The sequence below is a fragment of the Filicampus tigris genome, chromosome 14 (genome assembly GCF_054856515.1).
Source record: "Filicampus tigris isolate MCC_2025a chromosome 14, RoL_Ftig_1.0, whole genome shotgun sequence".
Taxonomy (NCBI): domain Eukaryota; kingdom Metazoa; phylum Chordata; class Actinopteri; order Syngnathiformes; family Syngnathidae; genus Filicampus; species Filicampus tigris.
Genome location: NC_141230.1, coordinates 19,415,482 through 19,440,350, shown reverse-complemented (window position 1 = coordinate 19,440,350; position 24,869 = coordinate 19,415,482). Strand labels below are relative to the sequence as shown.

The 24,869-nt window shown below is 41.8% G+C and overlaps 1 protein-coding gene across 3 annotated transcripts in view; it reads left to right on the top strand.

Annotated features, from left to right (window-relative positions):
- The window catches only part of kcnj3a (potassium inwardly rectifying channel subfamily J member 3a), a 42,495-nt gene extending 22,975 nt beyond the window's left edge, over window positions 1–19,520 (top strand). For all 3 annotated transcript variants that reach the window (XM_086052568.1, XM_086052569.1, XM_086052567.1), the window contains exon 4: window positions 17,272–19,520. In XM_086052568.1, the coding sequence (XP_085908694.1) occupies window positions 17,272–17,861 (590 nt within the window). In that variant the 3' untranslated portion in view covers window positions 17,862–19,520. The remainder of the gene's footprint in view (window positions 1–17,271) is intronic.
- Window positions 19,521–24,869: the final 5,349 nt, after the last annotated feature.

Here is a 24,869-nt window from a genome sequence, read left to right as displayed (position 1 = left end):
TTTGCCCGCTTGTAGAAAGACAGCAATCTGTTTGACGCAATGTGTTTGGCTTATCTGAATGTAAGATCCCTGGCAGGCAGCGGCATGTGATTAATGATCTTATTACTGCTCATAAAGGCAACATGTTTTTTTGTTTTGTTTGTTTTTTTTTTCTTTTTTTTTATGAGAGCAACTGCAATAGCCACCGTTATTGAGTCAGTGCCCCCCCGTTTAACTTGAACTCTCCGGATGTAATTAAAGCAGAAAGAAAAAGAGCTGTTGTGCTAGAAATGCCAAAATCTTTTATGGAAAATTTGTGAGGTTTTTGTGCTTTTTTTTGTGATTTTGAGCTTTTTGTGTCAACGAGTTGAATTTGTAACCACTGATGACGCCCTCACAAAATATAAAGGACAAAGCTGTTTAAAAATAAGCGAGGTTGTGATTTGGTTGTATTTTGGATCGCCATAAAAATCTTCCCAGATTATAACTACAAGCTAGAATTGTAATGAAGCTCTCTTTACCTTGCACAAAGTCGCAACTTCCTCATCTAATCGTGATAGAGTTTGTGAGGCAATTGGTGGCTAAACAGATTTAAAAAAATTTTTTTAAGCGTTTTCTTGCATGTTATTATTGTTGTCGGCTCCCTCTTCCTGGTCCTAGAGAGGGAAAAATAGCACATCTGCTGATTGTAAAGTGAACGTGGGTGGCGAGCAACAGAGACTGGATCAACTGGTCATGTTTATTCATGTGTGAGAAAGCAGTTTGTGGAAATAATGCCCACTATCTATGCTGCTAATTATACATTGTGAAAGGAGCTTTGTGTAGGTGCCATTGCATTGAATCTACAAACACGGATGCATGTGTGACATCGCGGCTGCATACAGTAATTAACGCAAGCATTTAAAAGGGTTTCTACAATTCAGCTAAATAAAAAATAATCACCCATTTTGTGTCGGGGGGGGGGGGGGGGGGGGATAATGCGTCCGTCTAATAGCGTTGTCTTACCTTTTGCTTGTTTTGTTGTTGCGAAAATGAAGCTTTAAACATGGAACCAAGAGTTATCGTTGCGTGCAGATTTTTTTTTTCTTCCCAGAAATCAGGCGGTGTAATTAATTGGAAACATTTATTGCAGTTGATTAGCAGAGCAGCCAATGTCATGGCCTGATCCACGGTGTTATTATCAGCACACGTAATTGAAATGAAAATGGATTGTTTTCCTTTGTAGGGAAGGGCTAATAGTTTCAATTAAGGCTATAAGTGCTCGTATCCGCGACGGCATACGTGTTTTTTTTTTTTCCCCCCCCCGAAGACTTTGAGTATGACTGCTTGGACGAAGTGACCAGTAATTTATGGCGAGCTCCCGGTCCCGAAGGGTTAAAGTGACTTCAGATGGTAAGTAATAACTGCAGAAGAGTCGTTAACCGTTCAAATCGGATGCGCTCGGGGTGACGACCCGGGAGACTCGCGGCTCGCCGTGCTGAATTTCAACCGGGTAGGTGACTGTTCAACTAGATTTCATGCTCTTGGCTTATTGACTGCATAGTATTTTCCATATATTACTGTGGAACCCCTACAGTGTGACACAATCGGTTCCGGCATTCTGGCTGAAGACTTCTTTGTTCAACTTTGACTTTTATTTCCACCCATGGGGAATCATGGAAATTGAAATAATCTCTTCTGGATTCATGTCCTGCGATTGGACGGTGGGGTAATTTTGGCTCCGTGCTCATTTCCCCGTGGTTATAATAGGTTAATAGATTTTTTTCCCGCGCCCCCATTTTTACTTCATTCTTCTTTTTTTCAAAAATTCTTTGTTTTAGTTCAGTTTTTCTAAGTATTATTTTTTTCATATATGGTGTATTTGTGGAGTGCAGGAAAAAAATGACGTCATAAATAAAGTAACTTACAATTGTCAAATGACCGTTTGATCGTCCTTCTTCCGTACGGCCGTACAGTAATACCGAAGTAAATACATTTAAAATAAACACTCAAAATGAAATGAAATTAATTGCCAGAGACGAAAACAAAGGACATTTTTGCTGTAAATATAGTTAGTTTTAGAAAATGTTTAGGTAAAATGTAGTTTAAGTTAGTTATCGTTTGTATTATTATTCTCTTAACCTAAATGTTTTGTCCAATTCGTTATCTTCCGTTTCAAATATTTTTAATGGTGAGACAGAACACAGCACTAATACAGATTATGCAACAGACACTGTGTCTCATTTTCAAAACATACCACCGGCTACACAACAATTTTAGTTATCGCGTTAGTTTCCGTGAACCATAATAACCTTGGGCACCACTTCGCTCGCGCACTCGATTCAGCAAACCATCGGCGCATGCTTGCGTTATCACGATATCCTGTCGTCTCGGCGACCAGAGTCTTTCAGGCCGAAACCGAAAACGCATTTTTGGATTCCCAATAAAAACTAATTTGTTCCTTAATCAGTTAAGTTAATTAACATCCAATCATTTTAGGTGTGGACTGCGGATGCACGGGGAGGTGTTCTTGCACTAATGTAATGTGGAGGCGGTGTTTGTTAAATTGATGTATTGTATGATTGTCTACATTCATATATACAACTTACAGCTTTGCTCCGAGACAATTTTCTCAGAAGAGAAACTAATAGAGAAACTTTGAAGCTTGAAGCTTAATTTGACTCTTAATTCTGTACAAGAGGAAGCTGGAGTACCTGGGACAAGCACTCGGTGTGAGAGTATGTCGCAGAACTGTCTAACCGCTCGACAAGTCTGCTCGTAATTAGTCTGCGTCTGTTTTGTTCCTAGCCTGGCGGCCTTCACTCGTCCAAGGGCTACGACCTGTGACCGAAGGCGGTTTAGGCGGAATTCCCTGTGCAACACAACAAGCTAGCGGTTAGCATGTCCGCGCCACTGTTGAGAGGTTTGGTCTGGAGACTAGTCCAGGGTTTACTCGACCTCTTGCTCAAAGTCAGGCTGGGGTAGGCTCCAGCTCACCTAAGATCGAAATGAGGACAAGAAAATTGACAAACTCTAGTTAATCTTAATCCTGACCAAGATTCTCACACCATTCAAGGCTCAAAATAATAATAAAAAAAAGGATTTTCTGCCTCATAAAAACACATTGATTGGGACTGAGAATCATCCAACGAGACTTCCCAAAAAGCTTTGTTGGGCTGTGTCGCTCACGTCACCCACCGCAGCTCGGCGCTACTTATGCTAGCTAGCTAGCAATGAGCTTCAGATGGCTACTGCTGCGGCTAAACACTCTGAAGTCACGATAAAAAGATTTTTTTTTTTTTTTCCCCGAGTCTTGCCATTACATCGCACTCACTTTGAAGATCCATCTGGAGGAGCTCATTAGGTTTTTGGGATGTTTTTCAAGGAAACTGGCTCTGTCTCTTGGGTGGAGGAGCGTGTTGGAGGGAGGCAACCGTCTGTGACCTTCTGATTACCAGATGGCCTCTTAACCTCCTGAACCATGTCGGCATGGCCATCTCACGTCCGTCTGGCCAATTCCGTCAAGTCAGATCTCACGGATGCACTCCCGCTTTACACACTCGTCCGTCCTTAATAGTCACGGTGCCTTATGTGCTCACCTGTATTTACGTTAAAATACGATCGCAAAGTGGTACCTTGAGTGACGAGTACCATCATTTAGAGGCGCGAGTGAGATTCACATGCTCGAGTGAGGAGGGAAAAAAAAAAAGCAATTAAGGTATTGTAATGCCCTTGCATGTGAGCAAGGAAAGCTACAATTGCTGATGCGCTTGTAGCCGTTTACTGAAAGGGAGAGTCAAGCCTACTAATACAAAATGAGAATTCAGAGATGTGTTTGTAAATAGATTATGCTATTAAGCCTTGGATATATCCATGTTTTGAGAGCACACACATTAAGTGAACTCATGAACTTCAAACGAACTGTCAACGGTTCTTATGGGGGAGAAAAAAAAAAACATTGTTGTTTGTGTACACTTAGGATCAGGTTTTTCTAAAATGAGATGAACATGGCGGCATTCACGCTGCTAAAACATGTAGTTATATGTAGGCATAGGAAAGATGCTAAAGTAGGTAGCATCCATTTTTACAGATCGTAACAGAAGTATTTGATCGACAGTTGACACGCCCACAGCATTTGAGAGCAGAGACAAAGGCTTGATCTTTCACGGTTTTCGAGGCTTCATTTTATATACTTGGCGAGTATTTTTTTTTTTTTTTAATCATTGAAATTTGGCAGGGTTGTTGACGACTGTTCTCTACGATGTGTCAAATTTATCAGACATTTATGTTAACTTTATAGTGACTTTAATGGCCTACACTATGATTTTCGCCGTCGTTTTATATTTACTGCGAGTAATTTATAAAGTGTTTGTGTCGTCTGTGCATATCACGCTCACGTTGATGGGGTGTCTAATCCAGTCTATACGTTGCGTACGCTGCATATATATGACATTTTTACCCACATTTGGAAGCAGCCTGATTGTCATCTGAAGATATCCAATTCCATGCTTTTTTTTTTTTCTTTCCCCCTATTAACGCTTGCGTGATGCATATCCAAATTGTGCCACATGAGAGCAAACAAATCCGAATTCTGTTAATTAAGTCTCGCAGCGTAAATTATTGGCTGAATCCAGATGCAAACAAGCCACGTTTATGTTTAAAATTCTACTCGGGTTCCCCACGTTGGCGCCGCAGCCCTATTCAGTCAAGCTTCACAGTTGGTTCCTCCTTTTAACTTTTTCCGTTTAAGCGAAAAGCCCTCATTGATTAGTTAAGCGCATGCGTTTAAAGATTTTGTTGTTGTTGTTGACTTCCAAGAGAGGTGACGTTGTCGCAAAAGCTTCGAATGTGATCACTGCACCTGCAGCGCATAAATGCGTGGACGTGTCGGCGTCAACTCCACATGACGGGCACCAGACGTCCTGGATTCATTATACCTCGGAGATGAACTGCGCTGCCTTCACGAGGGGGGGGGGGGGGGGGTTGGGGGATGGCGGACGATAACTGTGTCCCTTTGGGATTTGTCAAGCCTATAAATCCCCGGTAGACGAGCTGCGAGGGTAAACCCCGGACGAACCCGCGTGATGAAACCGTCGGCCGACCGCGTCGTCTCTCCGGGCTACGAGACGCGTCCGTCCCTCGGTAACGGGCACTCGGGGCGAAGTGCTGCGTTGTTGTGTTACCGTGCTAATATTGGCAGCTTGGCTGGTTGGTGAGCTTGTGATGCCGGGAGCGGCGCTGGCCACAGGCAGCATTGATTGGTGGAGCAGCCACCGTCCCTGAAGTGCAGGTGAATCAATGGTGGAGCCCAAAGACAAAGCTACATGAATATGTTGTCTTCCAGCAAGACGCTCCTCTGGGATTTTCCCTTTCTATTCTCGTCACTCTGACTCTCGGTGTCTGGACTTGTTTACGCTTTTTCGTTTGACTTCTCCCAAGGCTTAGCACATCAAACTCCTGTTGTCATAACACAATTATACTTTCGAGATATACCAGAAAGACGACAGGCTTGGGAAGCATCTGGGAAATTAGCGGTCTTAATCAATCACAGACTGGAGAGGGGCATCCAATAACTGATTCATCGGTTATTAAGAATTTGGTTCAAACTGTGGAATTGATTCTTAATTAATAGCGTTTTGAAGAAAGAAACCAGCTGAGATGCTGTTGGTTCAATCCCAACAAGTTTACGATTTAAAGAACAGCGTGACGTGGAGGTCTGAGCGTTGCTTTGCATCGCAAATGAATGAATGAATGGTTTGCTTTTTTTTGTCGCAATTTTTCACCTATCGCAGGTGAGTCGCCCGTCGCGGGCCACATTATAGTTCTGATTTCACCCGGAGGGCCGTCACGACTGTGAACCCGTCCGAACGTATGATCGCCTTATACACAACAAATTGATGGATGTATAGCTAGTGTAGCTAGCAATTAACAGTAACGAGAAATTTCCAAAGAAACATCAATTCAACACGCAGGGTTTGCCTTCGTGGGCCACGTAAAATGATGCCGGGGGCCGGATCCGGGCCTTGAGTTGGACACGTGTGCCGTAAACGGGCGGCCTCCGTTGCAGTGTTCAGCTCCGCTGCCTCTCCTTGCACTTGTGCCTCGTGTGCTGTTAATGGCCCGCGGCCATATGCTCCTCGTCCCTGCCCGGCTCCCCACCTTGCGCGGGGACGGCTGGCAGTCTCGGCTCTCATCGCCTTCCGCTCTTTCGCCCACCGCATCCCCACTCGAGCCTCCTCGGCATCCAGGCTTGCCCCTCCCCCTACTCAGCAGTGCACTTCCCATGCCTTTTCCTCCCATCACCACCCACACACACACACACACACACCCCAAACTCACGCACACACTTTCTTCTCGCTCAGCTCAGCCTCCGATGTGCTGGAGCAATAAAAGATTCGAGCTGCCAACAACTGTAAGCCACTTTTGCAAAAGGATCGCACACTTGGACGCAATTTAAACGGCACAAGGGACTTACTTCCACCCTGGCAAATTCATACAGTGAAATAAGCAATGGAACGTTTCTGGATATGCTGCTTTTTTTTTTCTTTTTTTTTTTTACAGCTTGGTCACCATAGAAACAGCTGCTGTACTGAGCTCGAAAATGCCTTTATATTGAATTTGACTTTTAAATATGATGCAATCATCTCACCATTAAAACGAGATTGTCTCGGGATGGCTCAGCATTCTTCTGCGCTTTTACCGTTTCACTTAATCAGCGGGACCGATTATGGATCAATTGGTGTACTTTGTGTTTTGCACAATGAATGGGTTGATGTCATTTTCACTGTTGACATATTGAAACATTGCCAGACCTCACAAATCACATTCAAGCGGGGGACTCGGGTCACATGACTTGGACTCAGGTCGATTTAAGTCGCTAATTTTATGACTTGTGACCTGCTTGGCAAAAACCTATAAAAGACTTGACTTGATTTTGAATTGCACTCCATGACTGGGTCATTCCTGTTTTTTGTATTAAATGTTTGTCCGTGTACATCTCAATGGCCGTCAATTGTGCGCAAATTTGGGCTATTTGCGCGCCGGGCCGATCCCAACGCCCGCAAATAGCGGTTATCGATTGTACAGTAAATAAAAAAGTTGTTTACGTAGATCGGATGGATGATCGTTCTTTTTTTTTTTTTTTTTTTAACTAGGTGATCGACTCCAAAATCCTGATCGTGTAAAGCTCAACTATATTTCATATATTATGATGATGATGACGACGACGATGAAAACCTGTTGCGCTGGAGAAAAAAAAAGCAAGAGCAGTCTGGAATCAGTGCAAAAAAAATAATTCTGAAAAGTTGACCTGCATTTCTGATTAAAAAATGTAACAATATGTTGACCCGGGCCAAGTTGTAAAGGAGCCTAATGAGGCGATTCCTTTAGTTTTTTTTTTTTGGTTTGTCACAAATGGTGTCAGAAGTGGAATGCTTTAGCCTTGAAGCTGACCCTTAGTGCGAGTGTTGTGGTTTATGCACACAATCAACCCAGATTCCAATCTGCTTTGAGTTTCCTGACTTGTTAATTTCTCGTTTAGCTCGTTTTTTTTTCCCCCCAGTTTTTTTTTTTTCCATGCCTTGAACACATAACACATAATCCTTCTCCATGACTAAAAGCTTGTCAGGGGACTCTGCTGACAGCACCGCACTGGTGAGTGCGCGCGTGTATGTGCGAGAGAGAGTGACTGCGTGTAAGAGAGAGCTCGATAGGAAGAGACAAGGGGAGTGCGATGAAGAGGTACTTTGTGAGCTCTTCTCTAAATAGAATAAAGAACTCTTAGATGCCGGAATCCTTTTAAGAAGCCCCTTTTCCACAAACAAACCCAATTTCAACGCGGCTTCTGATGGATGAAAGTAACATCTCCAAGATTGACACTAGATTGCCTGCCGATTGTCCGCATCCGAGAATATGATTGAGCCTTGTTGCCGAAATGAATATCATCCCCCAGATTTTACAAAGCGGATAAGCGTTTTCACGATAGGGTAAGTCGGTGAAAACCACTCAGGTTTTATTTTCTTCCTTTATTTTTTTCAACCACTATCAAGGCTGGCTGAGTTCAGTGCTTTTCTATTGCAGCGGTAGCAGCCCCCCCCCCCCCCCCCCCCCCCGACAAAGAAGCCATTTTATCTTTGCTGTCACTGTGCTGACTCTGCGGCTGCCTCACTCTATTAGGCCACAGAAGCTGCGCACTATTAGGAAACAAAAAAAAAAAAAAAAAAAGGGCAGTTATTGGGAGCCTTAAACGGAGATGGCTTCAGGGGCAATATACAAGTTTGCTATTTGATGGGTGTCTACAGTATGTGGCTGGAAAACGCGCATGCTAGCTTCATTCATGACTTTTAATTGTCCTGATGTGTGAATTTGAACGTGAACGGTTGACCCGGACGAGGCTACGGTACAGAAAATGGATGGAATGAAGATGATGAAGATTTTCATTATCTTAACTAGGGATTGAAACGATTCAATTTTTCCGTAGACGTTACTAAAGTGATTGTAGTCGAGTCAGTGTTGATTAATTGCTGATGTCGTGATATTTTTTCAGTGAATGTTTTCCATTCATAGATCTTAACTAGGGGTTGAATTAATTCCGATTTTTTTTTTGTAGTCGATGCTATTGTGACGACATCAATTAATCAATGTCAGTGATATTTTGTTGTTTCCGTTGGTTTCGCTTCAATATTGGTTGAACAAATTCTGGATTTTTTTGGTAATCACCGCTAAATTGATAGCCGATTCAACATTGATTTATCAATTATGATATTTTTTTCGGTTAGTATTTTGCATCAATTTCTTTTAACAAAAGTTTGAACAAATTCAGATTTTTTTTTTTGGTAATCACTGCTAAGGTGAGGATCGTCTATTTAACACTGTTCCTTTTAATATTTTTTTCAAAGATTTCTTTCCATTACCTCTTATCTAAGGCTTGAAAACAAATCGATTTTTTTTTCTAATCAAAGCTAAGGTGATGAGTTGATTCAACATGCATTAATCGATGATGTCATCAATATTTTTTCAATGAATATTTTCCATTAATCTCTTAACTAGGGTTTGAACCATTTGATATTATTTTCTAGTCGATACTAAGATGATGATAGTCGAGTTAGTCGATTAATCAATGATGATGTTGATTTTTCCTTTTTTCCCAGCAAATATTTTCCTTTATCATATGTTAACTTTGAGTTGAAAAAATTCTGATTTTTGGGGTCGACGCTAAGGTGATTTTTCTTGAGTGTTTTTCACAATTTAAAACCATTCTAGTCTCAATGATATGATTTTAGTGCTTCATGCCTCCATGTCCAGACTGCAGATGAACAACGCTTACTAAAAAGCCAGCGCTGGCTAATTGAACCTTCACAATTATTTGTAAACTATCACTTCTGTAAATCTGTATTACACATGTCCCCTTTTTAAAATGTGCTATTTCATACTCTACAAATGCATACAAATAAAGACCTCTCCCCGACTGCGCACTTGGATTCAAACAGACATCAGTGTTGTAAATAAATGCCTCAAGCTAGCATATCAGCAAATATGCTACTCTATCCATTAAATGTGAATGCACATTCCCTCATTCGCTGAAAGTAGTCTTTATTTTTTTCCAAAGATGCACATTTTTTTTTAAAACTCAGCAGAGGATTATTTAAATGCTGTTAGTGCTGTCACATGGTTTAATCCAAATGAGAGCGCTGAACAGCCGGCTGAACTTCAACTTTTGACAGACCTCTGAAAGCTTTTTTTTTTTTCCTTTCCCTCCCCCTCGTGAGCTACGTTATTAGCCTAAAATGCTATGTGAGTCGAAAGCCAGAAAGAGAGCAACGAAAATCTGCAATCCTTCAAATAGGCGGAACGCCCGAACATCCTCATTACTGGGGAGGCATGAGACCAACTTTGGAAATAACATTGACGGTAGTGGTCGGATTGGCCTTGCTAACGCTGGATTGACTTGCAAAAATAACTCGTTCATAGTAACACTAAACCAGAAATCTGCATTAGCCGGAGGTAAAACATCCGTTTGTGGTTTCTGGCCAGCTGGTGCAAAAAATATTACTAAGCATAATAATCAAGTGAAGCCACTACACACTGACCACTGGTGTTAGGAAGAGATCTTCTTGCGCAGTGGCTCTATTTCTTTGTTTTTTTTTTTTTTCCATCACTGTACAGCTGCCAAGCCCGCCACACAAAGACAATGACAAACTGCACAGTTCTGTGTACAAGCTGTGCAATCGGTTGCTCAAGTTAAGGTGCTTTACGGGAGGAATGTGAGACAGTAGAAAATAGTGCGTTTCCATTTTGCATGATCACAGACAATACGATAACTACATTATTAAAAAAAATATTCATTTATCCAAAAAGTTGAAATGAGATTGACAGGGCAATACATATTCGTCGAAAATTGACCATTTTCAGAGATTTTCTTGTGCCCCCGTCTCAATGAAATTCAATAAACATTAATCCGATCAGGTTGTTATTTATATGCAGTTGTGCCTTGAGACACGAGGGACGCGACTTACAAGCTTGCGTTCGACTGATTTTTTTTTTTTTGCATTACCTTGAAAGAAATAAACTACACAAACATAACTTTGCCTTTAAGTTCGCTATCGTAATGCTATCACATACTGCGGATAAGACGTAAACAGCCTAACAAATAGCATGTACATTACGTGGCAATGTTGTTATGCTTTTAAGGAACACAAAGGTGCAGACAGCTAATTTTACAAATTGCTCTTCATTACGTATTCTACTGACTACGTCAATGTGACTTTCCAGTACTTTTAATAAAGTAAATTTTAATGTACATACATTTGGCGAAAGAAGAAGAATGAATACAGGAAGTACTTCAGCTCACCCTAGTTTTTAGTTGAAGATTGTTGAATGTCATTCCCCTTCAATCCTGCTTTTTACGCCAACAGAACGCTACTTGTACATCTTTGGGCATGAGTGACTATTGATGTATAATGTGAGATTATAAATTTGTTAGTTGGGAAAAAATTGGATTGAAAGTCAACCCCCGCACCCTCATGGTTCGGCAGCCGCTGATTCGAATGTTCACTGAAAAAAATAGTGTCAATTGTATATTGGATGTTTTGAAATCAATTCGGTGGGTCTGTAAAATGCATTTCAATGGCCGTTAATTATACGCGAATTTCCTTTGAATAGCAGGGGTCTGTTGTACTGTATAAGACGGTCTGTTGATCTTACGCTTCATTAGAGATAAGATAAGATAAGAATGCCTTTATTGATCCCACAGTGGGGAAATTTTCATTGTTACAGTAGCAAAGATATAGGTCACACAGGGGCGGCGGCATAATGTGGCCATTTATATCCCTGTTTATGTTTTATGTTCTCATATTCTGTTTATGATTTTATGTTCCTCTGTGTTTTTTACAGTTTCACTCAAGAAGTCATTGAATCCCCTCAAACTCAAAGTTTGGCTTGCAGTTCACCTATTTATCCATTCGGTAGTGTTTATACAATATGTTTGCGTGATCTATTCCTCTTGCTTTCTCTCAATAAGGGTTAGGGTTGTTTTAATGAGTTTGTATTTTTTTTTTTAAAGTACGTTTAAAGACCTTAAAAAGATTAACTGCCATAAATGCGATAAAAACATGCCCAGGGTGTGCAATTGAGTAGAATACTTCTACATCACAGATTTCTGCGGGGGTGGTTTGGAACGCAATGTAGGGGGGGGATTACTGTATTTACAGTTCAAACTATTTATATAGGTGATTATAAAAATATTTAGCAAGGGGAGGTGTCAGTTACTCGCATTTTTTCCCCTCCGCTGTTCGTGGCAGTGCCCTGTCGCTATTTATTGTTTTTCCGCAGAAAAAAAAGCATGTTTCAAATCCAGGAACTGATTACATTGGACCTTCAAGGTTCCTCGGAGTAATGGAGGCGCTCTTATATGTGCTCAGTTGGAGTATCGGTGGGTGAACAGTGCGGATTTGTCCGCGGTGAAAAAAAAGCAAGGTTTCGGAGTGTCTCTCATTATGGGGCTCTTGTTTGAGACAGGCCACCCCGTTGCGGATTGGAATGTAATAGTATTGTCTTATACGTGGTAACACAGGCGAACACATTACCATTTACTGAGAGAAGAAGTGTAATGGAGCCGCACTTACACAATTCTCTCCCTCTGCACGGGCTGCTTGAGCAATGGCTCCGTCAGAATCCAATGATGTTTTCTTCCCCGCAGCTCCCCTCCAACACCTTTTCTCCGACCGTTGTCATTTCCTGCTGTTTATGAGCCTCGCAATGAAGGTGGCTGTGCGCCGATTCTCTTTTATTGCCTGAAATATGAGTAGGGTAATTATGACTCTTCAAATGCGCTCTGCCAAATGTCAGAAATAGTAGAGTTAAAAAAAAAAAAAAAAAAAAAAAAAAAGTGCGGCATTGTCGTTACGGAGCCCCCCCGTTGATGTATTCCGATTGCTTTTACCACCCACCAGCTGTTCAAACTCAAATGTATTTAATCTGTTGTCATATAGGGAAAAGACAAGCGGCATATTCACATTTAAAAAAAGATGACGGCAGCTAGATGCAGCAGGTTAGTCTTTCAAATCACGATGGCTTTGATTTGATTTGATTTTTGAATGTAGTCTTTGTGACAATGGCCGTGATTCCAAAAGACATTCATTCCCGCCAATTGTTTAGCATTTTTTTAACATCCTATTCTAAATATCATTAGGAAATACAGTCGACAAATTGTGTGTGACGTCCACGCCGTATGACCGCTATTTCATTGGTGCCATGACCCGGATTGGGAATGAGGTTCTCAGGGGATGAGGTGAATAGATGCCAGCTCTCGATGTGCCAAACGGAGCTTTGTAAAACCTCATTCTGTGGGATCCTTAAAAAAAAGAGGGTACTGGCTGCCGGGCTGGTCTCCCGTGTTTTTAGCTCAGCGGTTAGCGCACCGAACTCCCAACCCGGGTGACATTGATTGCGTGGGTTTGGGCCTCAGGCAGGACAGCGTTGGATGATCGCATTACACATGTATGGAACTGCCTTCCTGGAGGAGCCATCGTAGTTGAATAAAACCGATGTACAACTGTCCAGAAACCAGTGGAAATAAAAAAAAAAACATAACTTCATAAAGGAGGTCTGGGTAATTGCCCGTGCTCGGGTTCTGACCGAGACGACAAACTTGACCACTGCATTTATGTCGCCGCGTTTCTGGAGGAGCTCAACTTTCTGAGCAAAACCAAAGCAAAAAGTGTCAAAGACTCACGAAAAGTCTATAAAAAAAACATTCCTTTATCAGGGTTGACTCGGAAATAGTTTCCGCGGGTGTCTCGTCCATTGGTGATTCGTAATTGCCTCTCCTTTCTTTCTACCCGTTCTCTGCTCCAACAACCGCGATCGCTTCCTTACTGCGTAGCTTGATTTCCCGGAAGTGTCATCGACTTGGTGTCACGTTGTCATCATTATCCATTCATCCATTTTGAAGCATATGTCCTCACTTGGTTGGTGACCGGCAGACATTTTGGACCAGGACTGAGGTACACACACACCTGGACTGGTTGCTAGTCAGTCACATGGCACATATGAGAATGTTTTCAAATCTACCATGCGTGTCCTTGTCCTGTTGCGTCTAATTCTGAAAACTAGTAGCAGTGACTATTTCGACTGTGCAAGCCAACTAGTGTTAAATCGACTTTGGCCACCGAAAGAACTGCGTCGACGGTCAATTTTTGGGGGCGGACATTTTTTTTTTTACAAATGCTTTTGCAGCAAAATCCCATCTTCAAAAGACAGCCCTGACTTTTGTTCTAGCGTGTCAATGCTACTTTTCAACAAGCAGCGAGGAGGCTCATGACTTTGGAGTACACAGATTCCTATAGTTGGTTTCCATAGAAACACAGAGTCTCAGGCAAGCGTGGCTTCTTGGAGTTACATAAGGTGCTGCCCATAATACGAAATACACACAGTTGTGGGTTTTCTCTTTTGTCTCAATTCCTATTTTTGGGTTTGAGACACAAAAAGTCGTTTGTTGCCACATTTTGGTCTTTTATGTCAACGATGTCGAGTTCCCCGTCTGCCATATTGTTGTACACGACGTGCAAATCTCTCGCAAATCTAATTGCGCTGGATGCCTCATTGCCACTGTTGTCTAAGCGCGCGCGCCCGCGAGGTGCCGAACAGCTGCTCTTTAGCAACACAATTAAATATGGGTGACACAAGCGCCTCTTTAATTATTGCCGCGGCCCAGGTGTCAATCCTTGAGCAACCTACAGCAATTGAGACTATATTAATAACTATGATTAAGGGTTGTTCCATTGTCCCGTTTCAACATGATTAGACAGCCCACGTTTTTTTTTTTTTTTTTTTTTCCCCCTGCGAGTGGCTGCAGACGAGGGGAAAACGCAGGCGGCGTCCAAATGTTTGCGTCTGCTACCCTTGTTATTAATATATTCCTGTAAACACTGTATGAAATTGGGAGAAAGTTAGTTGAGTGCTTTTCAAGATGTCGTTCTGACTTTTGTTTTTTGCTTTGATTTGCTAACAAAAATTTAGGACACTTCACAACAAGTTTGGCAAAGAGCGGACAATTCTTCTAAATAGAGGCTTTGAGCTATTTATTGTCACTCTGGGTTCAAGTTTATTGTCAAACTAAATGTAAAACAAATGACTTGTTGTGTACGTTAAACAACCACATATCTTTTCCTTTGATGACGATGCAAAGTGCCATCGATAGGCTATTAAATAGCATCGGTGTCCTGGTCTTATAAGTCTTATAAGCAACAAATATTTGAACGCAATGGTGAACCATACGTAAGCAAGATGCTAAAACAATACACGCGGACATATATTCTTTATCCTCTATGTAGAATGACTAATATTACTCCGACTTAACGAGGACTTTTGACCGACTCCCATGTATATCCGTGTCTATATTATATTCCCCCAAGATGGCCAGTAGCAAAAAAAAAAAAAAAAAAGTGGCTAAAACAGCTTATTTCTTTACATGTTATTAAATGAAGTCATTACTGTATGTTTTTGAAGTCCCTGCTGTATTTCTCCTTGAGAAATTGTTGCGCTCCATTGCCAAGCCTTACTCCAACTCCAAGTGCAACAGAACATTATTAATTGATGCTGGATCCGGCGTTATCTTTGTGTATTACCGTAGCAACCTTTTGCCTCAGGCTCATATTGGTTTTATCTGTTTGGACTCCGAAGCTTGTTATTTTGATCTCGTGGGTGTGCTCGGGGGAGTCCGCCGCAATCCGGCATCGATTGTAATATTCGATAAAGCCGACTTGTGGCGACGGTCGTATCCCGCCCGCTCTAGAGGCTCACGGTGGCTCCCGGTTAGCGAGCCCGCTTTACTCCCAACCTCGGCTTTATTTCTTATTCGCTTTTTTTCCTCCCCGTTAGATTCATTGCGGCACACTTCCATATGCCTAAAGGCCTCGGGACGCGGAGCTAATTGTGCAGAAGTAATACCGTGAATACCCTTAATGCTCCGAACGTTCAGTCACACGCACATCCGCGCTTGTGTACCGAGGCTGAATTCTTTCATGACCTTGGGAATCAGGCGCAGATGCCTCCACTTTCAATCGTGACATCTCCCGTCTCACTTTGGGCGCCGGCTGCTATGGCGGCTTTAATGCGGTAATTAAAATCTATGATAATAAGCCGGCGCAATCACCAATTTCCTAATGGATTTCAACAAACCTTGACACCGGCGCCCCGCAGCCATCCTTCAATGCCAAAGACGGGCGGGCGCTCGCTTTGGACTGATAAAAACCGATTTCATCTTTTTGTTTTGGACGCAAACTCAATTATCGATTATTTGAAAGCTCACTCGCGTTAATGAAATAAATAGGTGGTGAAATGGCTCAAAGCTTTGCCGCGGGAAAAGTGGTAAGATGTAATAGGGAGGGGTTATAGACTGCAGCCACTCAATAATGGCGATGAGCTGTCACCACTTAGCAGCATATAACACGCGGCCGATCCGGTGACGGTTTCACTTTTGACATTGGGTTGCCTGAGCGGCAACGCATCTTCAAGCTCAACTCAACTCAGCTGTATTTACAAAGCACGTTAGGACAACCACCGCTGTATGCAAGGTGTTGCACATGGAGCGAAAGCAAGTCATACAGAAATAAACAAAATAAATTAACAACTGTCAACTGTATGCTGGAATTTGCTCCACGAACGGAGCATTCTGGTGGACAAATTGACTCTTATCTTATATGATAAGTGTATTGCGAGTTTAATGCAACATCGACCGCACGCTAATTTTCCGTTTGAAGTGTCCTTTTTATGAGTCACTCTGCAGTCGCTCATAAACATCCGGTTCAAAAAGTGGCAATTAATTATAAGATTTTATTTTGGCAGCTGCGTCCGTGATGTCATTGAGCTTTTTTTTTTTTTTTTTTTGCTCTAGGAAAATGAAAATGCTGCCACAAAACTAAATAGTGGATTGTAATGGAAGCGCGCCAAGTGCCTGTGATAAAAACGACACCTCGTTTAATCATCTCCAAACATTAGTCCTTGCTCGGGCAACACAATGACAAATCATTTGCGATAAGTGCTAAAGTCCTAGATTCCAGGTGTCAAACTAAAGGCAGGGGGCCAGATTTGGCCTGCCACTTTATTTGATGTGGCCAGCTGAAGCATACTACTTTTTGATTCTCATTAAAACCTGTACGAAAGAATAAAAAAAGGAAAACCAGGATATAGTAAGGAATGACTGCACAATGACCACCCCCGTGAAAGGTTTATAACTTTTTTTTTTGTATAAATTTTATATTTTCTAAATATGCCACAATCGGGGAGCAAAGTACTTCACGAAGCTCATATAATATAAAATAATTTAATATTTTAAATTAAAAAAAATATATATATATATATGTATATAAATATATATGTGTATATATATTTAAATAATATAAAATATATATTTTTTAAACAATGACAGAGTGACGAATGATGGAAGTGGATTATCATCCGTCAGTGTAATCATCACTAAACATGTCAGTGATTCACTGACGGATGCCCGTTTTGCTGCCGTTTTTTTTGAGAGGGGTGGGGGGACGGACTGACAAAATGACGACTACAATTCGGTTCGGCGCAAAAATGACAGACCGGCGAATGACGGACGGGTACCGTAGCCGCTTGACTGATGACGGACAAGCAAATTTTTGTAAAAAAGCCCACCTCTGCATATACTGTATACGGTTCCACGGTCCCTCGGAGTGAAACCATAACTGCAATGTGGCCCTTGCCAAAAACGACTTTGGCACCTCTGTCCTAGAGTGAATTTATAGAGACATCTTCTCGTCTTGTGTTTGTGCCGCTCGACAGGGATGACGTGCCAAGCGAGGACGTCCTACACCGAGGACGAGGTCCTGTGGGGACACCGCTTCTTCCCGGTCATCTCCTTGGAGGAAGGCTTCTTCAAGGTGGACTACTCCCAGTTCCACGCCACCTTTGAGGTGCCCACCCCGCCGTACAGTGTGAAGGAGCAGGAGGAGGCCCTGCTCCTGTCCTCGCCGGTCATGGCGCCGTCTCTGTGCAACAGTGGCGAAAAGAACAGCTCCCTGGACTGCCTGGAGACCCTGGAGGACAATGACAGCACCACCAAGCTGCCCACCAAGCTCCAGAAGATCACAGGACGCGACGGCCTCCCCAAAAAGCTGCTGAGGATGAGCTCCACCACCTCGGAGATGACTTACAGTTTCGGGGACCTGCCCATGAAGCTGCAGCGAATCAGCTCTGTGCCCGGCGTGTCCGACGATAAGCAGGGCGGTAAGGCGTCCAAAATAAGCACAGAGGCCATCAGCAAATCGGTGGCGGACTTACCCCCCAAGCTGCAGCGACTGGCCGGGGGAGGCAGGATGGACGGACACCTGCCGCCCAAACTCAGAAAGATGAATTCAGATCGTTTTACATAAAGAAGCCACCCGCCGTCTTTTGACTTCTCTTGTACTATTCCTAATTGATGAATTGAAAACATTTTTCTCATGTACAATATGTGCACAAATCCAATCTGTGGATTATTCGTTCTTTCCATTTTCAATTGGCAAGTGAAAAAGTGACTTATTATTTTGTAGCACTGTTTTTTTTTAATCAAATTGAGACTCAAACGGAAAATGCCCCAGAGTTTTCATTTTTCAATTTTAGGCTCAGGTCAAAAAAAAAATGAAAGGTAAAAAAAATTTTTGAAAAAACGGTCAAAAGATTCAATTTTGATTTTTATACAGTGGTGCTTTCAATGATATAAATGGTATCAAAAGAATTAAAAGGTTTTTGTTTTTTGATTTTCAGATTGTAAATTGAAAATGCAAAGAATGAATGAAACAGAGATTGAAGACCTTTTATCAAATAAGGGGGATGGAATTGCCTCAGATTTCACAATGAAATTTTAGGCTTTGATCAGAAATGTAAAATGTTGCCACAGGACTGAATTTGATTTTAATATTGAACCACCGCAATCTGTCAAACGAGACATATGCACACATTTTCACTGTAGCAAATCAACTAGCGCGCTCATTTGACAACGTTTTATATATACATATATGTTCTAATATGGATGGATGGAAAATGGCCTGATTAAGGCGGTTAAACACCTAACATGGCGTTACTCATTCTTGCTACAGAACTTCCTTGTTACGCAATCCTGACCTTAAAAATCAAACTGAGTCATGTGGCCTGTTTTTCAGTTTAGTATTTTTGACATGAGCCTAAATTTCAATTGTGAAAAATCTGTATTTTTTTTTCGTGTTAGATTAAAAACCTCAATAACAAAATAATGCGTCCCTTTTTCATTTTATTTTTCTTAAGTTTCAATTGCGAATTCAAAATGAAAAGAACAAAGGATACCGCGATTGGACGAATTCAAAATGAAAAGAACAAAGGATACCGCGATTGGACGAATTCAAAATGAAAAGAACAAAGGACACCGCGAATGGACGGCGTTGAGCAAATCTGTCCCGGCTGTATGACGTGTCCGTACATGCAATGTTGAAAGACCTCAGACTCTTTTTAGGACGGTGTACAATTAGCACAATCAGGCATGTAAGAAAACAGCGCATGTAGAACCGAATCTCAATAATTCCTGGCATGATATGTTTATAAAAAAAAAAAAAAAAAAATTAAAAAAAAGTTCATTAGTGAATTTACAGAGAGTGGAAAATTGCACAAAGCCATACGATTTAAAACCAACATGAAATGATTCTCGTTTGTGGCGACAAGGCGGCACATAACATTTGTTCCTTGAGTTTCTTGCTTTTGTTGTTTAATGTAAAGTTGTGGCAATGTTCTGTTGATTGCATGCTCCTCTTATTGACTATACAAAAGGTAATAGACAAAGATGTTTTAGCCTTAACTATATTACCTTGTTTCCATCTTCATGTTCGTTCGCGGCACTTCTTTGCTCTTTCATCGGCGTGCTAATTTACCACGTGCCATTTTTAATGACTTTGTTTGTTGCGCAAACACTGGACATTTTGTTCAACAACTGCCTTTTGCACTGCTTCTCATGTCCCGGCTGAAACGGGCGCAAACAGCTACGCAATTTCCACATGCTTATTAAAGTCAAATATCAGTTCAAAGGGTCTGTCCCTGTACTTGAGAAGCACAATGCAATCACTCCATCACACTATCTGATATCAGTTAGCGTTTACATATGGAAAGCCCTTTGAGCATTTTTTTTTCCACATTAGCTCGATCAAGGTCCACGTACTAGTATGCTGTTTGTCCTCACTAGGAGCATAAATCTGGACAGCGGCTAGAGCACACAAATAGAACCGATCGTCTCGATTAATCCATTCGATACATTGAAAAATAGAGTTGATTAAATTCAAATTTGACACATTTTTAAAAATGGCCGGACTAAGCACGGCCGGAAGTTGATTTTAGTCCGGCCCACTAATCGGCCCTCATGCGTTTGACGTGGTCGCGAGGCGGCCAAATTTCATCTCAGCCTACTCGGTGAACGGCTTCTTTTTAGGCTTCTTTCTACTCCCGCGTCGGCGTGAGCAACACATGCCACGCACACATCAGGAATTGTTGCTGCTCAGATCGGTCTATTATGTCACATGTTGCGATGACATACAGTTTGGCAATAAAATTAAATGCGTAGTCTCGTCATCTTGGTCCCTTTATGGTTATCGCAGGCACGATATCCATTATTGTCGCTGTCTTTTCGAAGCGACGCCCCCCGACTTGGAACCCAACTCTTTCAAAACAACTTGTGTCCGGGAGTATATTAAGATGCGCGCAGCACTCAAGTATGACGCTGGCACATCAAGGTGGAGTTCATGCACTTCTTCTGGCGTCTTCCCCACTTCCGGAAATACGCCGTAGCAAACCTGCTGTGTATAATGGTTTGCTGGTATGCTTTTATTTTGAAGGCCGTGAACAAAGGGAAGTGTGGAAAATAAATAAGTTACTTGTTGACTGCGACTTCTGGCCGTCTGTTGGACCCAAATAATTATACAATACGACAAAACCAACCCCGGGGCTCGCAATGGAAGTAAGCACACGCAGTTGGGTAAGTAGTAAAGTACTAGTGGCGCACTTTGAAGTGTGGTTGAAGTGTGTCCACAGCTAGTTCGAATAGTAAATTTGCCAGCTAATGATCCTTAAAAAGCCTCTGTCGTTAGCATCTCTCCCGTGGCGGCGTCAATCACTAACACTTTTTTTTTTTTGGAGGGGGGGGGGGCCGGGACGCGGAACGGGGTGGGGCGTGATGATTTTTATGAATAAGGGCAGGGGGGGGGCGCGCCGGAAGGGTACCCAGGTCAAGGGTGGAGGGTCACGGCCGGACTGCCAAAAACGGTCGAGTGCCCCGCTCTGCGTATTGCGTTTGTGGATGGCTGCAGAACCACACTAGTGCACAAGCATGGTATCAATTTTTAAAAAATCGAATCGAATTACAAATCGGCAACTGAAAATCGAATCGAATCGGGCTTGAGTGAATCGTTACATCCCTACTTACTAGCAATGTTTTTTTCCACTTTAGTGGCAGTTTTGACTGACTCGGATGCAACTAAACCTTAACCATGTAGTGGATTTTTTTTATTTTTTTTTCTTACTACTGTAAATTTTTCTACTAGTTCACAGAATTGTCTTGCTCGTGAGGACAAACTAGTACATGGACCTAAACACTTAAAAATTTGTTGGGAGCATTTATTCAATATCCTCGACATCCAGTTTTAGGTCCATGTATAGTACGCTCTTTGTCTCTACTAGTAAAACAATTTGACTTTCCTTAAATCTATTTGAACATTTATTTAAAGCGGAAGTCAACCCAAACATATTTTTTTTCTTCCACTTCAATGTACTAGGAGGACAACTTTGGCCTCCAAGTAGCAGTAGGACAACTATATGTTACTAGTGAGGCGAAATGTGCTACTAATACTACTAGTGACATTATAAAATTTGTCTAGTTAACATTTTGCACTTCACTAGTGGTGCTAGTAGTTTTGTGTCACTAGTCACATGTAGCTGTCCTACTAGTATGCCAAAATGATCCTACTAGTGTGCAGAATTATCATACAGAGATGGAAGGCAGTAGTGGAAAAATTGTGCCAGATTTGCGCCGGTCACAAAAATAGAGCATACTAGTACCATGGACCTTAATCTGAATATAAAAATTACACACTAAAAAAAATTGTGGGTCGTTTTACTAAACCATTTGCTGGGTAGTTGTGGATTTTAAGTACATTGTGATACTTTTACCTAAGGTTGGGTTAATTGTTTTGACCCATCAGATTGACTTGAAGATTGGATTATTATTTGATTGTTTTATTATGTTCTAGCACTGTATTATTTGTAACCACAGACTACCACTGATGACCTGCTAACCCATTTCTTGTAGCTTTAACTTTTCCACACCCTTGTTGGATGAAAATCTTGACCCAACGTGCCGGGTCAAATCTTCAACCCAATGCGCTGGGTATAAATAACCCAGCATTGACTTGCTCCCTTTTGCACCCAGCACTGGGTTAGCTATTTGACTCAATTGGGTTACTTGTAACCCGGAAGTGTGATATGGAATAAATACTGAAATGGCGTTTCATGTTCATGGGCATTTTGTGTATATATATATATAAGACAGTCAGTCGATCAGTACTGTGCAGTTCCGCCCGAGTGGAAACCAGTTGATCTTCATGGTCGCACACACATGAGTTAAGAGTGAGAAACTCGGGCTGCGTTCTCCTTTGATGAAAGCAATAATACAAAACCTCTTTTTCATCTTTGTCAAGCCACAGCGCCATTTCCATTGTTGACTGAATGCCTCTCACCATGTTTTGGTTCTCTCTCAGTGCTTTCGAAACATTGTATGATACCCAGTCTCTTCAGGAATAAAGATCTAACAGTATTGTTTTTAAGCATTCTTTTGACTGCATACTGTATGTCCCCCTCAGATGGCTTTGTACCTGACAAGTTGTCGGTTACCGAGGTAACGCTGCACCGCTCTCTCTCTCTCTCTCTCTCGCTCTCTCTCTCTCTGTCCCGTTTTCTACAACAGCTGTGATTGACAGTCAACTGTCAATCACAGCTATTCTCTGCTCCCAGCGGTTGATCGCCTGCCCGTGGCGTTTAAAAGCGTTTACCTTTGCTCAGTTTGCATGGCATTATTTCACCTTTCGCCGCATCAGTCTGGCTCTCGTCGACTTGTCGGTGAACGATAAACGTATTGTTCAGGTGATAATGTACAGTATCGCCGCCGTACAATGACAATAAAGGCGTTCTATTATGTGCTATATTCCTTTGTTGCCAAGTCATAGGAAGGTTGCTTTTTGAACTCTTGGTTTTACCCTTTTTCAAAGTCCCCACGATCAAGGATTTTTTTTCCTCACTCAGGACTAATTTGATTGCAGAGACAGTTTTATTCTTTTCCTGCACAGTTTTCAACCGAAATCTGGTTTTGCCATTAATATAAAATATCCATGACATTTTTCACGTTTTATTTCAGCAAATTCCAGGTTGTAAAAAAAAAAAAAAAAGCTATAGGCAATCAAGGTAAAAAGATAAAGTATATAAAAATCTAATTATTGAAATTTATGATTAAAAAAGCAAGAACGTGTTCATTTCATTGTATTCATTTATGAAATTTGTACAGACGCCCATGCCAACTGATCCTGAGTATGTGTTCCGATAGATAACGAGACCACAAATGTAACAAATCTCAGGGAAATTCCTCATAAGACCATTCATACAATCATACTGCAGTCTTCACAATCTAATAATATGATTGATATGAAATATGAGTTAAGCAGCAAAATTCACCCGTTTTTGGCCATCTCAGGGGGCGGCCATTTTGTCACTTCTGTCGACTGAAGATGACATCGAAGTTGCTCAGGGCTCAGATAACGACCAATCACGGCTCACCTGTTTTCTGAAGCTGAGCCATGATTGGTCGTGATCTGAGCAACTTCAATGTCATCTTCGTTAACAACGAAAATTTCCCCACTGTGGGATCAATAAAGGCATTCTTATCTTATCTTATCTTATCTTATCTTCAGTCGACAGACAAATTAGCCGTCCCCTGAGCTAGCTAAAAACGGCTGGATTTCTGCAATTCCACAAACGCAATATTAATCAGAATTCTGTTTGGACTAGTGGGCCTGTATAGATCATATTCTGGGGAAAAAAATATGTTTGGGTTGACTTCCACCTTAAAGCACAGTGAGATTTTTAAGAACAGTTAGCTCTCTGCCACGCAGCGCTCAGGACAGCAAGGACAGAATTCAAATGTATTATTATTGAAATAATAATGATTGAAATAATCGTTAGTTGCAGCCCTACTTCAGTTTTTGAGCTGATTAGAAATACATGCGGAAGGCAGCGTCTGTTTTTGACCTCTTTCTAAAATGTGCTAGATAAAGGCTTCCGCGCCAATGTCACTGCCAGAGAGATTTTCCTCTGGCACTTTCATTGTTTTGATCCTACTCTGTGAAATCACCGCTGCTGTTCATTATTCACAATGCACTTTCTTTCTGTCACACACAGGCCGTAAATAATAAGGCTATTTATGACGATTTGTTTTAAGCCTACGTTCAGTTTTTAACCTAATGTTCGTAGACCTCTTTTTGGAATCTCAGTCAAACCCACGGGAACAATCACAAGTGCAAAGCGAGTGTCGGCAGAGTGCATCATTTCTTTTATGCCCCGCCAAAATCGACACTTCCGCTCTCCGAATCCACTCACTTGGTCTTTATCACGAAGGACATCTTTGCGCCGACGTCCGCCCGCTTCCTTTGTCATTGTGGCAGCCACATGTCGAGGACTGCGCCTAAAAGAGCAGACAGGAATAGAACGCAGCCTAAGTGACGCACATAGCGATTAGAATAGACGCGAGCGCCCCTGAAATCGTAGCGAGAGATGTTCTGAAGATCTCGGTTGGAAGCTTTCATGACAAACATCTGAACAGAAACATGCCCAGACTTGCTGATAACAAGGAAACAAATGGAGAGCAATTCTTGCAATGACTCGCATACATTTTCTGTTCCAGATTGTGAAGACATCTCGCTTAACACCCCTCGGGGTCACGCTCACAGATTTTTCAATCGGAGATACAGCGGATGTAAAGATTGGGATTGTTGATTCTGATCACAGCCGCATCCCAAAAGGAAAAGGTTTTCAAATGATTTAACTTGGTCTCGTGTTTTCATCTCACCAAAAAAACAGACATTTGAACAGGGGTGTGTAGAGTGTCTATATCGGCCGAAGGCTCTTGCCAGTTTTCTTCGGGTAACTTTTCACTAAAAACTTTAGAATAGAATAGAAAGCCGTTGTCGTCGTATGTTTCAGACAAACTGAAATTGTGATGCAACTCCAAGTTTGTGACAAGACTAAGAAACCGCACAGGAAACAACAAATGATACTAAACAAGACTAGGTAATGCAGCACAAATGACAATAATGTACACGTTAGTACAGTAGCAACAGTCA